An 18,328-nucleotide genomic window follows, 5' to 3' on the forward strand; every position below is an offset into this window, starting at 1 on the left:
TTAAGTTTAGTTTAAGCTTTACAAATGCTTTAAATCATTAAATGTTGCTTAAAAAAAAAATCTAATCCCTTTACGTTTCTTGCTTAAATTGTCATTTGTTTTCTCTTTCAGACTCTTAGCACAACCTAACAAACGGTTTAAAATCTGGCAAGACAAGCAGCCCCAGATGCAGCCACTCCACTTCCTTGACCCATTGCCTCTATCACAACAACCTGGAGACAGTTTGGGAGAAGTCAATGACCCGTACACCTTTGAGGATGGTGACATAAAATACATCTTCACAGCGAACAAAAAATGCAAACAAGGGACAGAGAAAGATTCCCTGAAAAAGAATAAGGTACCATTTAACAGAGAGAGAGTCCCGCCTGGTGTGGGTTTCAGTCTATGTCAGTACAGCACATGTGGGAAGACTTTGGAGGCAGAATGTTTGAGATAGTCTTGCCTGATTGCTCTGTCCCCATATTCATGCTCTTGGTACTATTGTATCGAACAGCGTATTGTTCCTTTTTATGTCATGGCTCACCTTTGTTCAAAAGTCAGCCGAACATAAATGAAGCCTCACATTTTCCAGGCTATAGCTTGTACAGTGCATGTTTCCTCTCATATGCTAATTCTTGTTGGCCTATGCTCCCTGCTTATTTCTTTTTAATTATTATTCCAAAATACCCGAAATGTAAGAAAAAATCTTGGTAACAACATCTCCTGTTTATTGAGCGCTCACTGTGTTTACTGTGCTAAGCGCTTTACCTCTATGTCTCTCTGAATTAATACCAGCACCACTCCAAGACTGTGTCAGTATAATTGTACTGGTTTCATTGTCATAAAAACGAGTACTGTGGGTGTCTGCTGTCTTTAGCCTTAAGTTTTAAAACATTCTGAAATACTGGGCCATTTAAAGAGGTATTCTTAAGAATAGAGGAAGTAAGACAAAAGGGACCAGTATAGTTCAGGAGAATACTTCTTAGAGTCCTTTACAGAGATCCATCTAGATCCAAAAAGCTTGAAGCATAATTCAGCAACCAAACTACTATATCAAAGGCAGCTTTTACCACCATGGCAGGCCTGTAAGCACATGCCACCAGTACCATGAGGCATAAAACCCTGACTGACCCAGATTGAGGGGAAAGCGTGGGAGTTTTTGGTTCGGTTTAAATTCAGGGCAAAGGACATATCTTTTATTTCCTTTGGTTGCATAGACCATGGTTTATCATACTTGTGCTCATAACAAGTTCCATTCTACCCTCTAATTCTTTGTGTTCTCCCTCATATTCCACACTTTGGGTTGGTGTTCATGTGTTTTGTTTGGCTGAATTTATTATACAGTCAGAGGATGGATTTGGTACCAAGGATGTCACTACACCAGGTCATTCCACGCCGGTGCCTGAAGGGAAAAATGCCATGTCCCTTTTCAGTTCTACTAAAACAGGTGTGTACAATGATTATTTGCCTCACTTGGATTGTTGCTAAAATAAATGCGAGGGAGATGCTTCTCTATTTAAAATTATATCCTTATTGTAATAGCAATAATTTGATCTCATCTTTAATCTATTTTTCAGTTCCTTTCAAAACTGATAAACGTATTTGGCAGTAATTGTCGCTAAATTTAACCGAAAACATAGGGAAACAGTCGGCAGGCAGGGCTTGCTCATTGTCCTCTCCTCGCTCCTTCTCCCTTGATGAAGTTGCTCATTCTGTGCCTTTTGCCTCCTTTCCCACAGATGTTCGGCAGGATAGTGCTGCTGGCAGGGCTGGCTCCAGTAGCCTCACACAGGTGACAGATCTGGCGCCTTCCCTTCATGACTTAGACAACATCTTTGACAATTCTGATGACGACGAACTTGGGGTGAGTCTGCTGTGGCTACACAAACAAAAATTCACTTAAGTGCATGGACTTATATCAGTGTTTCAGTATTTCTTTATAGTTTGGTCTCCTGGATTGGGGGCTCGTATTTCAGGTTCTGAATGTTCTTCAAAAACGTTTGTATACCTTGAAAGGATTCTAAAAGTTATTAGTGTAGTCTGTAATACCCCTTGGGTTTTGTTTGTTGATGGCTTTTTTTCCATTAGTGTTATTCCTGTTGTAAATATTAAAATCTTACACATTTAAAAAAAAATTCTTCTCAATATCATGAGACTAACAGGAATGTATTATGTAGTCCCTTTAGCTCAGATTTTAAAAATAATGCCCATATAACTTTTTATTCATCTAATAAGTCATAGGTTAGTCAACATTTTGAGAGAGATTACAAGTATGATCTATATACTTTTTAGGATTATAGCATCGTAAGTTGGGAAATAGAATTTATACACATAGACGTTAAATAATACAAGGCGTCATATGATGCAAGTGACAGATAAGAATTTATAATTCTCTGGAGAGTAACTCAGCTAAGTCAGGAAATTTGTGTCCTCGTCCTGCTAACCAACCCTGTACCTTTGTGCAAATAAAAGTGCCTGTTATCTCTGGGGGACCTAGAGATGAGTAAGATAGGCCCCTCTTCAAGGAGGTCAGTTTATTAGTTTATTTTTCTTTCATTTATATGTTTACTTTCCTATCCATCCAGTTTACATGTATTCGTTAATCATTTATTGATCAGTTCCTTTGTGGCAGGTACTCTAGGTTTACAGATACAATTAAATTACCACTCTTATACTTGAGATACTCACAGACTTCAGGAGAAATAGCATATAAATAAAGTTAAAAATATACTGAGTCCTGTGAGGGCAGTAACTGACCTAAATCTAAAGATGCTACATGTTCAAGTGCAACATGACAGGCAAGCAGTGTCTAAGTAAAGGCTTGAAGGTTAAGTAGGAATCAGATTTCTATAGCCCCTTCTCACTTTAAAATAAAATGTATCCGATTAACAGATATTGTACACCATTACTATTCTAAGTACTTAGAAGATGAGGAGATAATAATGACCTCAAAGAACAAAATTGACTTGAAATGTGGAACGACTAGGTTAGGGGGAGGCAGGGGAGGAATGTTACTTTGAGCCTGGAAGGAGCCTTGGTTAAGCTACAAGAATGAACTAGCTGGGCTTTGGGGGACAGTGTGCACATGGATCTGTTTTCTGAATGGAGGGTAAAGATTGGTGGGGCTGGGAAGGTTTGTGGCCACTCCTAAGGCTTTAGACTTCAAACTGTGCTGGTAATGTGCCCTTCTGGAGGCTGCTGAGTGTGGAACTGACCTGGTTAGAAGTGAGTGTCGTTTTCCATCAGTCCGATACACAGAAAGCAGGAGTACTATTTGGTAACTTGTTGGATTGAAACATGAGGACCGAAAATCGGGCAGTGGCTGCAGGAAGGGAAAGGACATGGCAATGTGAAAAACTTCAGTAGAAGAAATGACATGTTTCCTTATTCTGTGACCCAGGCATTGGAGATCCTTTTTGAACTTGACTGTCTCCATTAAGCCATGCATTATCTAGGATTGGTTTTAACGAGGGCTAGTTCAGATGCTTTGGTGTGGGGACGGTGGGAAGAAAGTATGAAAAGTTAAAGGAATCAAAGGGAAGTAGGAAGGGAGATGTAAGAAAAGAAAAGAAACAAACCGTAGAGTAGCCTGGTTTCTGTTCACAGCCACCATCCCTAGTGATTGCTGTGCTCTGAGCCATTGTCCTTACTCTCTGTATAAATTATGAATTACTATTGGACTAAATGAATAAATGTTTACTCTGTTGTTTGAATGTATTGTTAGTAATGTTAATATGCAAAGGAGATTGGACATTGTTTATCTAATTTTCATTTCTCTGAAATGATTGCTTCTACTTTGAGTTCTAGCCTGACATTTAATCAAGGGAACAGTTTACCTTAGAGTCATTTTACTAATTCAACTTATTAGTAACTGGAATTGAGAGACTGTTGTCCAAGTTTTCATCTCATAGGTTTTAAAGTTAGTTTTATATGTTTCAACTCTATGATATTGAATAAGTGTACATAAATAAAAGACCTTCTATTTGTGAGAATCTTTTTGCTTTATTTTATCTTGCCATCAGTTCATTTGAGTTCTTAAAGATAATCTTGCTTACTAAAGGACTTAATTTGTTTTGAATAACAAATCAGAGAAAAACCTTCTCTGTGCATTTCAATAATTTTGTGAGATAAGGTTATTTTTCATGAAGATGAACAGTAACTGTAGAAATAGGAATAGGAGATATGTATTTTTTTGTGGTGAAAAATAAAAGAATAATAGTTTGGGAGGGCTTGAGGTCCTCCCTTTTAGCTGCCTGCTTCCAAACAGAAGGAAAACCAGACTGATAACCAATCACTACTTGGAGGCACCACCCTAATGTGATTATTGTGTCCCTGAAACTGCGTCTCTACTGACCTGGGTGGGAAGATTTGCTGAAGGTCTGCAAGCTCTGCTTTGATGGCACAGTCTGCTCTCACCAGATCCATGACAAGAAGACTCAGTCAGTCTGTTTCTCATACTTGACAAGCTTGTAACCATCTCTTCTGTGTCACTGTCAGCTGGTATTTCTAGAAGTTCACCTGATGAATGCTATGTAAGGAAGCATCTTTCCTTTATTTTAAAATATCAATAGGCGTACACTCTAAGGAACAGTGGACTCTCACCCTACTTACATACAAATGTGTTGCTCCGCTTTAATAATAATCTGTTCTTAGGCTGTGTCACCTGCACTACGCTCATCAAAAATGCCTACAGTTGGGACAGAAGACCGACCTCTTGGGAAGGATGGAAGAGCTGCTGTTCCTTACCCACCAAGTAAGAAAAGGAGACTGAGCTTCAGCTCACTGCTTATAATTTACATATTATGTTTTCATACTCAGTGGTGCCTTGTCTGAGATTCCCCTCCTTCCCCTCCCCCCATTTTAACAGAATACTGGCAGTGAATTAAAACTTGTATAAATTGGTGTTCCTAAGGTGGCAGGCAGCTGAGAGACCCATTTAAATTTGAATTCCTTTTCCTTTTGTTTTCAAATTAACTTCTGTGGTTTAAAATGTGAAAAAACATGTTTTAGGTTTATTTTTGCAATAGCCCTTTCCTAGTAGGATAAATGCTGCATAGTGGTTTTCAGAGCAATATTCCACTGCAAGAGCTTGTGTAAAATGTTTCAGTTTTCATAAATTTAATTCACACAAGGATAATGAATGTTTTCTATGGTCCTTTTTCCAACAGATACTGAAGTTTTTGTGTTTCCTTAAGAGATCAACTAGTTTTATTATGTATGTGGACAAAAAGAGAAACTTGCTTTTCTGTACTTATTCTTTACCCTAAGAAACATTCTACAAGAGAAAAGAAAGTCAGGATAGCTTATATGGATACTCTGAAGCTGAAACAATTCCATTGCAAACCATTCTTTAATATCTTCTCATTAATTCAGCTGGTAATGAGGACAAATTGAGGGGAAAAACCACCATGTCATAGGGATGAGTCAAAAAGTTTTATGAACCTATAAATGTAGTGCTGATTTACTCAAATGTAGAAGTGTGAAGTATACAGAGATTGGATTTTGACAGCTTTAGTGGATCCATAGCTTTTTAAAATATGCAAAGCTTTCTCAAGCATGACATGTATGAAAATGAATGATGATAGCCAGCCAGTTGCTGTAGTTTTTTTTAATTAAACATTTTTCTTTTTTTATTACTCTGCACTGCAGAATTTTACAAACATGAAACTCACAGATTAAAAGAAACATGATTAAAGTAGATTCATCTGGAATAGGGCAGATGAATGAATTTTTCCCTTGTATTTATTAAACCAGTTACTCCTGCTTTTTTTTTGACATTAAGTGATATGTAGCGATGTTAAATGTTAAAATGTCTGCTAATTTGTCCAAGATTATTTACTCACAAACCATCCTGCTAGTGAGTGTCATTACCCAGTAAAGTATATGGTGTACTCTCTCTTCTTTCTCTCATTTTTATTCCAAAAGAAATTGTTTCAAAAAGAAGCTACTCAGAATTTTATGATAAAGTACAGGTTATAAAAATTAATGAATTTAAAATATTGGCATTAGGAAAATACAGATAAGCCAAGGTGAAGAGGATCTTATTAATGTCTCAAAGTATGTGTGTATAAGTGTGTGGGGGGGACACATACATAGTATTTCCTCCCAAGACATGGCAATGAAAACAGCATGGCAAGAAACTATCATCTCTGCAGTAGCTTACTGTACATGGAAATGGAGAGACATATAATATGTAATGTCTAGAATAACACCATCCAACAGAAGTGCAGGTGGCGCAGTGGTTGAGAGTCCGCCTGCCGATGCAGGGGACACGGGTTCGTGCCCTGGTCTGGGAAGATCCCACATGCCGCGGAGCGGCTGGGCCTGTGAGCCATGGCCGCTGAGCCTGCGCGTCCGGAGCCTGTGCTCCACAATGGGAGAGGCCCCAACAGTGAGAGGCCCGTGTACCACAAAAAACAAACAAAAACACTATTTGTGAGGGACTCTGCTAGGTGCTCTGGGCTGGGAAGAATACTGAGAAATTAGTGATGATGCTTTTGTTGGAGGGCTTCTGTCTTGTGCATAAATACTTGATGTTCAGAATAGGAGATGGTTGGTGTCCTTAATGGTGAGCTCCTGCTGAAGGGCAGTGATTCTTGAGAATAGGTGGGTATAAGTAAGTGGAGCATTGTGGGAAAGACATGTCAACTCCAGTCCATCCTGGTAGCTGTTCCCCACACTCACTTTAGTCATTTTATGGGAAGGAAATTGAACAGGCAAGCCATGTATTTCTACTTTGGAGGACCAGAATGTTTCTCTGGGTTTCTATTTTCTTTCTGCCTTACCCACTTTGAGTCCAGTTCCCTGTTTTTCATGTCAAAACTTAGGGTGATTTCTTTTCAGAAATTCATTCCCTGTGACTGAACAGCATTTCCATCTTTTTCTAATCAAACCAAAATTGGGAGGAAGGACTAATTATTGCTGACTCTCATCACTTTATGAGTGTTTAGAGGTACCTATAGCAAAGTGTTTACTTCAGTGCATACTTTATCTCATTTAATGTGCAAAAAAAAAATGAGGGAAATATTATTCTCATTTTGTAGATGAGGAAATTGAAGCTAGAGAGGTTAAGAGTCTTCCTGAAGAATATCTGATAATAAGAATGGTGAAGACCACTTTTTAACGTGAATCTCTGGCAGGTGGAATCTCATTTCATCCATGCTTTTTGTGTATGTTCTCTTTTACCTTTGACAAAAATTATCAAGGTGGCTGAGGCTTTGAAAACTGAGATACATAACTGTGTTAGGTAACATCAAAGAAGTTGAGTAGCCCTGAATGGAAAATGCCTTTATTACATTTCTTAGGGAAGATTTTAAAAATTTAATAAAATAATTTGAGGACAAAATTTTGTACCACAGCCCAAATACTTAATAAATTAAGGAAAGGCTGTGTTTAAGTTCACTGTCATTTTAACTCAAAGTGAATTTATATAGTTTCATATTTTCCAAATACTTTGTTAATTAAGATTTGTCATGTAATATGAGTTTGAAGATTTTATGAAGCAGACTTGTGTTTTAAAATAGTCCACTTACAAATTAATTTTATATTAAAATTGACCAGTAGCTGCTCTTTGGCTTGGGAAAAGGTATAGGGACTAAAAGTTAAAGATGATGAATGTATTTCAACTTTATATTTTGAATGTACTTCAACTTTATATTAAAGTCTTCAGCCTTGTTTTAAAAAAAATGTGTTGATCTGGTTGGTGCTACATCTGAAGAGCTGTTTTTCAGCCACAGAACTTATCAATTATATAGTCTGTCCAATGGTTCTATGATAGTTTCTGGCTTGGCTTGTATCCCTAATTCTGTGAATTGTTGTATTTTATTAAGGGTAAAATACTGTCACAGCAAGGTGACTTGAAGATCAACTTGGGGGTTGTAGGTTTTCTTCTTTTCTTCTGTCTTTTAAAAATTTTTTTCCTTAGCAGCAGCAGGTACCATTTTGTCTAATGAAATGTCATACAGAATTGTATTGTAGAAAATAAATAGAAGTGCAGCTTCTCTTAATGGAAGTGAAAGTTTAGATCTGAAACCCTGCCTGTTGGCCTTGTTCTCCCCTTGTTGGCCCCTGAGGCCAAGAGCGGGTAAATTATTCAGGATTATATAATTGTTTAACTAGGAAACATGGTAAAAATCGTCTAATGCAGAGGTTCTCACCTTTCCTCTGCTCCATATCATGGAGGCTTTCCCTTCCCCCCATAAACAAAGGAAAGAAAGCAAGCCTAATGAGAATCACACATCTAGTCAAGCCTTCCCTTTTAGATGATGGAACTGAGGCCCTGAGGGAGGAAGTGACCAGACCACAGCAGCGCTGTGCTGGGAGCACGTGGGTTGGGGAACCCAGCCCGCTGCAGCTTCTCTATACAGCTCTACCTTAGACTCTAGCTCAGGTCAGAGCATGGTACAGCTATTCTTTATTAATTTCTGATTCAGAGCTGTAAGTCATATTAAGATCTGTTCAGTGGTTACTATTTACCTGTTTAAATATTGAAGTTGCTAGAAAGAGCAATGTAATTGGAAATTGGGACACCAGATATGATTCCAAATCACTGATTTGTACTTGTGGCTCCAAATGTGTAAATAAATTTGCTGTACAGGACACCCCCTAGTGGCCAAATTTCACAACCGCAACTTGCATTTCATTGCATACACTCCTACTTAAGAATCAGTCCCTTAATGAGACACTATTAGTGATGATGGTTAACCTAATGTATATAACAATGATTTTTTTTAAAGGTTGAGAATCACTGATCTAAGTATTTCTTAAAAGGTACTTTTTTCCCCAGCTGATTTTCAGTAAATTGTCTTTTGGTTCTAGATAGGATTATTAACCCTGACTATGAAGTTTCATCTCCTTAGATTTTTCAGGGAATCAGTTGTTGGAAGAAAAAATGTATGTTATGTAGACTTTGTTCACATAATTAATGTGAAGCCAAATCATAAAGCATCAAGAGGATAGTGATAAAGTTGCAGCAAAGGATAATTTCCTGCTGATGGCCTTCTTCTTAGATACTTCCATTATTAATAGTCTATTATGTAACTGATATGACCATTCAGTCAGCATTATTTCTGATGCCAACTAGAGGGCCTGGCTATGAACTAGGTTGTTTTCTTTTTTTTAGAAGTCAGGCCTGTTACAAATTTTTTTTTCTTATTTTTTATCTTTATTTTTTTAGCAGTTGCAGACCTGCAAAGGATGTTCCCCACCCCTCCTTCTTTGGAACAGCACCCTGCATTTTCTCCTGTGATGAATTATAAAGATGGAATCAGTTCAGAGACAGTGACAGCGTTAGGCATGATGGAGAGCCCTATGGTCAGTATGGTTTCAACACAGCTTACTGAATTCAAAGTGGAAGTGGAAGACGGGTTAGGAAGTCCCAAGCCAGAGGAAATAAAGGTAATTGCCAATATATTAGTTATACAAAGACAGGGTGGTTTGAAAGCAGATTTTTATACAACTTCTTTAAAATAGTATTGTCTGTATGCCATGTATATATAAGTTCCTAAGAGTTCTCTGAATTAGGTCATGAGGTAATTATAGTGTTTTGATTAAGTTAAAATTTTGGCTTTAGCATTTTTCTGTTGATCAGATAAAAGAGAAGTATTAAATTATAGTGATTTTTTTGCTATTATGGTGTACCCTAAAGTTGTTTACCAGCATTATCACCAGCCCCACTTTGTTGTCACAGGACTTTTCATATGTGCACAAAGTTCCAACTTTACAACCTTTTGTGGGATCCTCCATGTTTGCTCCACTGAAAATGTTGCCGAGCCAATGCCTGCTACCTCTGAAGATTCCTGATGCCTGTCTGTTTCGGCCTTCGTGGGCAATCCCTCCTAAAATTGAACAACTGCCCATGCCACCTGCAGCCACTTTCATTAGAGATGGCTACAAGTATGTGCTGGGATTGTGTCGAGTTATCTGCTGTATTTAATATGATTTTTTTTAACATCTTTACTGAAGTATAATTGCTTTACAATGGTGTGTTAGTTTCTGCTTTATAACAAAGTGAATCAGCTATACATATACATATATCCCCATATCTCCACCCTGTTGCGTCTCCCTCCCACCCTCCCTATCCCACCCCTCTAGGTGGTCTCAAAGCACCTAGCTGATCTCCCTGTGCTATGCGGCTGCTTCCCACTAGCTATCTGTTTTACATTTGGTAGTGTATATATGTCCATGCCTCTCTGTCACTTCGTCCCAGCTTACCCTTCCCCCTCCCCGTGGCCTCAAGTCCATTCTCTATGTCTGTGTCTTTATTCCTGTCCTGCCCCTAGGTTCTTCACAACCTTTTTTTTTTTTTTTAGATTCCATATATATGTGTTAGCATACAGCATTTGTTTTTCGCTTTCTGACTTCCTTCACTCTATGACAGACTCTAGGTCCATCCACCTCACTGCAAATAACTCAATTTCGTTTCTTTTTATGCCTGAGTAATATTCCATTGTATATATGTGCCACATCTTCTTTTTTGTTTGTTTTTTTTGTTTTGTTTTAATAGTTCTATAGTGATCTTCTTTTTAAAAGTATTTATTTATTTATTTATTTTTAACATCTTATCCTTGCACAGGGGCCATGCTAATCTTCTCTGTATCGTTCCAACTTTAGTATATGTGCTGCCGAAGCGAGCACTGTGCCACATCTTCTTTATCCATTCAGCTGTCGATGGACACTTAGGTTGTTTCCTGATTTTTTTTTTTTTTTTTTTTTTCCTGATTTTTATCTTAACTAAATATTTACTTTAAATGATGACAGCATTTCATTTGAAACTTTCCTTTATTGGCTGTTTTTGTGCATATTATTTTCTGTTGAAAATATACGTTGAAAATTTTCTAAACTAAATTTAATATACCTGGAAAAATTAAGGTTATTTGTATAGAGAGCCATGATGTTCATGGTCATTCAGTGTGAAATCAGTGTCTATCACAGAACCAAGCATTAGTTAGAGTGGGTAATATTTTTAGGGTGATGGTGGTAAGTACTTTGTTTTATATAATTTGATGATTTCAAATGTGTTTACTTAAGGCACTTTAAAATGAAGTATTCACATGATAATTTCTCTGTTACTGACACCATGTCATGTAAGAAAGCAGCAACAGAATGGTGCTATGATACGGGGGAAGGAAAAGGAAGTGTTTATTGTAGCTTGGACATGTTTCATACTGTCGCCAAAAAAGTTCTTACTGCAACAGTGTAGAATCAGTTTCCCCTTTGAGTGATAATTTCTTAATAAAATAATTTAAATTCCATAAAATAAAAGGCCACAAACTCAAATTTCTATCAGGACCAGGTAAGCAATATGTGGATGAAATGGACTGGGCAAAGCAGAAGACTTGGCACTACTGATGCTCGGCATCATTGAGAGAGGCAGTGGGAGCGAGCAGGGTCAATGATGAACTGTTGAGAGTACACCCCTTTTAAAGGGACTTTTTTTTTTTTTTTTTTTTTTTTTTGCTATTCAAATACAGGGAATTGGAGACCTGGAATTAAATGTGTCAATGTATTTCCGTTTTAAAAATGTTGACAGTTGCGAATTCCCTGGTGGTCCAGTGGTTAAGATTCGGTGCTTTCACTGCCTAGAGCACAGGTTCAATCCCTGGTCGGGAAACTAAGATCCTGCAAGCCATGCGGCAAGGCACACCCCCCCACCCCCGGCCAAAAAAAAAGAAAAAGTGTTGACAGTTAATCCAGAGTTACATTCTAGGAGCTAAGAAAAATTTATGATCTAGGTCCAGTCTGTGGGCTACTTCTTTGTGACCTCATATAAATATCATCTTGATGAAATCAAGTTTAATTTTATAAACAGGCTTTATGCTTGTGTATATAAAGTCTATATGGGAATGAAAAAGTGTGGCAGAGAAGTGGTTTAAAAGAACCTTAGACTTGGGGAAGTACAGCTATAGGGCTGTACAGTCATAGGGCTCAGATTCCTGCCTTTTTTGTTTAGTCTCTGTATGGCCTTAAATGACCATTTTACTGGGTCTTCCCTTCTTTAAAATGGGGTTATCTTGCCCTACTTCCCACATAAGATTTTTTCTGAGAACTCTGAGTATTTCCACAACCACCAGCAGTGTGAAAGCATGTGTTCAAAAGCACCCTGGATGGGAGGGCCTGGCTAGTTCTCTGCTGCTGTTCTCCAGTTGTGCCCTAGCTTATTTAATCTGAGACTGGTCCAGCACAGCTAGAGCGACTAGCACACCAGGAGTTAGCAGGCCATTTGCAAGTAGTGCAGCAGCTTCCGAACCCATTCCACAGCTTAATCTCTTACACACACAAGCTTCTCAAACAGTGACATGCAACCCATTGCTGTTTGATGGTTTCAATAACAAACAATTTAGATCATTGTTTAGATCTATCAAATCTATCATTTGCCACCCCAAAGATTCTTGGTATTCTAAACTGGTGCTGTTAATAGGACTGTCTCTGATGAAATAAGTGTTTGTATCTGCACCTTCCAGTGCGGCATCCACTACCCTTACGTTGTAGCTGTGCACCATTTGAAATGTGGCTAGTTGAGATCAAGACTGAATTTTTATTTAAGTTGATTTAAATTCATCACATGGGGGTAGTGACTATCTTACTTACTGGACAGGACAGTTCTAGGCTATGGGAAATCCTCCTGCTGTGGTCTCCATCGCCCTGGACCCCCGCTTTATCACAGAGCACACCAGCACTCACTTGATGGCTGTCATACTTGCTATGAGCTAACTTTTCTTCCTCTTTTTCACTGTTGCGTATGCAGCATCTAGCGTGGGTTTGGTACTCAATTCATTTTTATTGAATGGGAAAAGTCAGGTTACTGTACAAGATAAACCATTTTTACTGCCTCGGGAGGAATTTAATTATTTAGGTTTTCAGTTAATCGTCATAGTTCCTTTTGTGATCTGAACTGCATAATAATTTGGGGGTTTTGTTGAACAGAAAAATTTGAAAGGAGTCCAATTAGACTCATATTACACACTTATTATTTTGGTCTCTGAGATAGCAATGATTGCTGATCAAGGTTTCTGGGTCATTTGTTATCTGTACTAAAAGACACCACTGTGCCTCAGATTTAACATTTCGTTGCAGTGACTGATTTGGATTTTCGGGTTGATAAGTTAGGCATAGCTGATTAAAAGTCATAAGAAAATGATTTGAAGAGCCATTACTTTATGACATTCTTCTTTCAAATTATAAGTGAATACGTACTTTATTGGAGGAACATTAGTTTAAGCACAGTATTAACAGATTTCAGAAGAATTTTAAGTATTTAAAAAATCTGTTTCTTTTGATACCTTCTAACTGGAAAGAATAATCCTGCGCTGTTTTACATGTACATCTAAGAATATATATCAAGAAAATTTTATTACAATAATAAAATAGCAGAACATTGCAGACACTGTTTTGTTTTCCATGTGGCTATTCCAAAAAGAAGTCGCTGCTTATGAGAAAATAGGTAGCACAGTGTGATCAGTCTCTGGGAGCTAAAAATAGTTGTGCTATATAATGCATGACATATTGAAAAATAAAAAAATGAACGAATTGCCTACCACCCTACAGAAATCTGTTAGAGGTTTGGAAACTGTGATGCAATATCTATACTTCTGGGCAGCTACTTAACTAATACTAAGTCCTTTTAGCAGCATGTGTAGCATTTGTATTAATTGTAATATAGTACTGGCCAGTGGGTTTCCTAAAATAGAATTCCCTCATGGTCACTCATTACTATAAAAATGCTAGCCTAGATAGGACTACATTTTGGAAATTAGAAAAATGTTAAATTTTCATGTGCATTTGATTATAACTACTTTAGAATCATATGTAGATTATAGCCTCAGAGAACAAGTACACTGGCAGAATTTCAATTTCAAAAAATGACAAAAATGTAATTGCAAATTAGATGGAAATTTCATCCTATGGTCTTCTAGCTACTTTGGCATCTGAGCTCAAGTGTTAAAGTTCTATTTAGTAGTTATACGTTTTCAAAACTACATTGCCCAAATCCAGCATCATGTTTTCTTGTAAAAGTAGTTACAGTTCCCTCAAAAGATTAAGATGAGGCTTAATAGAAAACTGAATAAACCAAGTGATAACGTGCATAAATAGGAAATGCACAGGCCAGGTTGGGGTGATTATGTGTGTATTCCAGCACCTGTGACCGGCCTCCCGTTCTCACTTGGTGCTGTCTCTTTGTTGCAGTAATGTGCCTAGTGTCGGGAGCCTAGCAGATCCAGATTATCTGAACACACCACAGATGAACACCCCGGTGACGCTGAACAGCGCTGCCCCAGCCAGCAACAGTGGAGCAGGAGTTTTGCCATCTCCAGCAACACCTCGCTTCTCTGTCCCCACACCACGAACCCCCAGGACCCCAAGAACTCCCAGAGGAGGGGGCACTGCCAGTGGTCAAGGGTCTGTTAAATATGACAGCACCGATCAGGGGTCACCAGCCTCTACCCCCTCTACCACACGGCCTCTTAATTCTGTGGAGCCCGCCACCATGCAGCCAATTCCTGAAGCTCACAGTCTCTATGTGACTCTGATTCTTTCTGATTCCGTGATGAATATCTTTAAAGACAGAAACTTTGACAGCTGTTGCATCTGTGCCTGCAACATGAACATCAAAGGGGCGGATGTTGGGCTTTACATCCCCGATTCTTCCAATGAGGACCAGTACCGCTGTACCTGTGGGTTTAGTGCGATCATGAATCGCAAACTTGGTTACAATTCGGGACTCTTCCTGGAAGATGAGTTGGATATTTTTGGGAAGAATTCTGATATTGGTCAGGCTGCCGAAAGGCGCTTAATGATGTGTCAGACCACCTTCCTTCCGCAGATGGAAGGAGCCAGAAAATCCCAGGAGCCACCGATAAGCCTTCTCCTCCTCCTGCAGAATCAACATACACAACCTTTTGCTTCACTGAGTTTCCTGGACTACATTTCCTGTAACAATCGCCAAACTCTTCCCTGTGTGAGCTGGAGTTACGACCGGGTGCAAGCAGATAATAATGATTACTGGACGGAATGCTTTAATGCCTTGGAGCAGGGTCGGCAGTATGTGGATAATCCCACAGGTGGCAAAGTGGATGAAGCTCTGGTGAGAAGTGCCACTGTGCACTCTTGGCCTCATAGCAATGGTAGGTTTCCCAGAATACAAATTTGCTTTGAAAATTGTCTTGGTGTGATGATAACTTGCAAACATTCTTTACTTTGTTATATATGACAGAATTTTAAATTTCATTTATTAAAAAATAGACATAACTAAAGTGAGAGCTATCTTGATATCACCCTAAAGTTAAGAACGGGGAGATGTTTTATATTGAAACACATTTGGAGAAGAGTAATTATTTTGTGGGAAAAAAGTTGTCTAGATTATACAAACTGATAATTTGCATACCCTTTCATGTTTAAGTCTTCTTTTTAGTTTAAGTTTATGCATTCTTCTGGGTCAAGTTTCCATGATACTTCTTCCAGGAAGCCTTCTATCCATTTACCAGAGTATTTTCTCTTTCCTCTGATTTCCCAGCATTTTGTGTCTCTGGTAACAATGATCACATTTTACTTTGCATTGTGGTTACTGGGGCACGTCACTGTCTTAAAAACTCCAGTTGATAGGGCTTCCCTGGTGGCGCGGTGGTTGAGAGTCCGCCTGCCGATGCAGGGGACACGGGTTCGTGTCCCGATCCGGGAAGATCCCACGTGCCGCGGAGCGGCTGGGCCCGTGAGCCATGGCCGCTGAGCCTGCGCGTCCGGAGCCTGTGCTCCGCAACGGGAGAGGCCACAACAGTGAGAGGCCCGCTTACCAGGAAAAAAAAAAAACAAAAAACTCCAGTTGATAAACGTCTTTGGAGTTGAGCTCTAAGAGTGCTGAGCAGCCTTGCTGTTCCCTTTCCTTATTGATTCACTATCTATGCTATAATGTGTCCTGAAGGGATAGAATGGTGAATGAAAGGGACAAGGTACCTGCCCTCAGGGACTTTCTAATCTATTTTGGAAAATGGATAAGCCTTCTCCTCCATCCTCCAATTAAATAATATGCTTATTTATTTAATTATTCGAATCAAATAAATAAGCATATTATTACAAACCATTATAAGTGATGAAAGCACGGTATGTCAGGGGACACTTCCTTGAAGAAGCAGTAACATTTGAGATCCCAACGATGAGTACAGGTTAACTGGGTGACGAGGGAGGGGGCGGGGAGCCCTGTCCCAGCCAGAGGAGGGGCGAGTGCAATGGCCCAGCGTTATGTAGAGCGTGGGGCCTTCAGAGAACTCAGAGAAGCCTAGAGACCAGCAGCGCTAGCTTGTCAAGAGCCTTTTGAGACATGCTGGGCACTGGGTCTTCATCCGAAGAGTCTTAAGTCAATGATGGGTTTTACGAAGAGACATTGACATCAGATTTGTATAGTTAGGAAAAAATGTACTCTATAAGGTGGGCTGTGGATTAGAAAATGGCGAGAATGGATTTGAGGAGACTGAGAAGTTCCTGCAGTAGATCAAATAAGAAACAGTAGCTTGGCTTAGTGTCCTAGCAAAGGAGATGGAAAAGAAGTGGAAACATTCAAGAGATGTTTGGGAAGTATTATTGCAGGACTTGGAAATGGGTTGGATTTGGGGGATCAGGGAGAGTGAGATATTAAGGAAGACACCCAGGTTTGTGACATGTATACTTGGACGGACAGTGGTGTCGTTCAAAGACAAGTGTACTGGGAGCTTCCCTGGTGACACATTGGTTAAGAATCTGCCTGCCAATGCAGGGGACACTGGTTCGATCCCTGGTCCGGGAAGATCCCACATGCCGTGGAGCAACTAGGCCCATGCGCCACAACTGCTGAGCCTGTGCTCTAGAGCACGCGAGCCTAGAGCCTGTGCCCCGCAACAAGAGAAGCCACCACAATGAGAAGCCCGCGCACCGCACCGAAGGGTAGACCCTGCTTGCCACAGCTAGAGAAAGCCCGCACACAGCAACAAAGACCCAACACAGCCAAAAATAAATAAAATTATTTTAAAAAGATGAGTGTACTGGAGGAATATCAGGTCTGGGGAGAAAGGTCATAAATTGAGTTTTGGAAGTTTTAAAGATTTCTCTTGAGATATCCAGGTAGAGGTGTCAAGTAGACACTTGGGACTTCATGACCTGGAGCTCAGGGGGAAGGGAGTATATGGCACGTAGATGATAACCCAAGTCAGGGGCTCGGAGGAGGAGGAGAGCTCACTGGGGAGGAGGACTGTATGGAAAGAGAGGAGGGCCTGGGACAGAGCTTTACTGAGTTCTGCCATGTAACCAAGTTTCATGAACGAGAGCGTGGTCAGCAGGCATTCAGATTCAGCCAGGCTTTTAAGATAAGGATTAAACCAGTCTTTTGACCATGGTAAGAGCTGTTTCTGTAGACAGGGGGGAGCAGAGGCCAAGCTGGAGGAGTCTATGTGTGAAAGAAACATGGACCCTGCTTCAGACTAGTCGTCAGTCTTGCAGGGGAGAAGGTTATATAAGCAAGGAGACTTCTTGGAGGTGGAGACTCCTGAGGAAATATTTCAAGGGTTATACTCATTTTTATAACTGCTTAGGTTTAAGTAGAGTACCTTATACTTAGCAGGCCTTTAATTAATGTCTGCTGCATGAATTTATGAATTAAACTCTTTCCCCTAAAGAATTGTGGGTGATTATCTTAGGTGGTTTCTTTTACTAGACAGTGGCCTTCAGGTAGAAAAACAGTCTGTGTGGGTGGATCAGTAGTGGCATCTTTGGATATGAAGAATAGCACTTTTTTTTGTAGGCGAGATGTGGGTTCCAAATTCAGATGCTTAAAACTACCAGACAGATAATGTAAATGAATGATGTGGAGATCCAGGTTTGCAAAAGTCAATGACGTAAATTGTGTCGTTTCGCAACATACTTTCTGTTTTGTATGCACAGGAATAGAGTTCACAAAGAATTACTTCTACTTTTATTTTTCTCTAACCTGTGGTTCTCTTGGTGTGTCATTTTCCTACTTCTGATAGAGCCATGGGTACAAGAGATACTTTACTTTTTCCTTTCCTATAAGAAGAAAAGAAGCACAGGCTTGAAGATCAAGGTGATAAATGCTGCTTCAGTCTCAGGCCAGCTGGGGTGGGGGGAGGCACGGGGGGAGCGTCAAGAACTGTCTGAAGGGGACAGCTACTCCTTGGCTCCAAGTGGTGGTCATCCAGGAATATGATGGCCTCAGCCCCAGGGCTGTCAGGCAGTTTTCCAGTTTTTCAAGAGAAGCTGGAAATCCAGATTTGCATATGAAATGTCCTGAGAAATTCGTTCCAGATTGAAAAACAAAAACTCTGTGCCATCAAGTTGCAGCCTGTGTTTGATGTGGGGACACATCTAA

At 39.6% G+C, this 18,328-nt stretch overlaps 1 protein-coding gene and 1 non-coding gene across 11 annotated transcripts in view; one reads left to right on the plus strand and one right to left on the minus strand.

Annotated features, from left to right (window-relative positions):
- Positions 1 to 18,328, plus strand: part of MED13L (mediator complex subunit 13L) — a 297,294-nt gene that overhangs the window by 248,051 nt on the left and 30,915 nt on the right. For 8 of the 10 annotated variants that reach the window (XM_089894207.1, XM_022598127.2, XM_089894213.1 and 5 more), the window contains 7 exons: positions 112 to 337; positions 1,324 to 1,426; positions 1,719 to 1,843; positions 4,633 to 4,732; positions 9,155 to 9,375; positions 9,668 to 9,873; positions 14,164 to 15,101. In XM_089894207.1, coding sequence (XP_089750333.1) covers positions 112 to 337; positions 1,324 to 1,426; positions 1,719 to 1,843; positions 4,633 to 4,732; positions 9,155 to 9,375; positions 9,668 to 9,873; positions 14,164 to 15,101 — 1,919 coding nt within the window. The remainder of the gene's footprint in view (positions 1 to 111; positions 338 to 1,323; positions 1,427 to 1,718; positions 1,844 to 4,632; positions 4,733 to 9,154; positions 9,376 to 9,667; positions 9,874 to 14,163; positions 15,102 to 18,328) is intronic. The other 2 variants (XM_022598128.3, XM_089894206.1) reach the window with 1 other exon arrangement.
- On the minus strand, positions 10,505 to 10,614 carry LOC115804122 (U6 spliceosomal RNA). Its single transcript, XR_004024974.2, has one exon. It is a non-coding gene; the product is annotated as a U6 spliceosomal RNA (small nuclear RNA).

The sequence above is a fragment of the Delphinapterus leucas genome, chromosome 14, assembly GCF_059928025.1.
Source record: "Delphinapterus leucas isolate spDelLeu-1000000601 "Yukka" chromosome 14, BTC_Dleu_Yukka2, whole genome shotgun sequence".
Taxonomy (NCBI): Eukaryota; Metazoa; Chordata; class Mammalia; order Artiodactyla; family Monodontidae; genus Delphinapterus; species Delphinapterus leucas.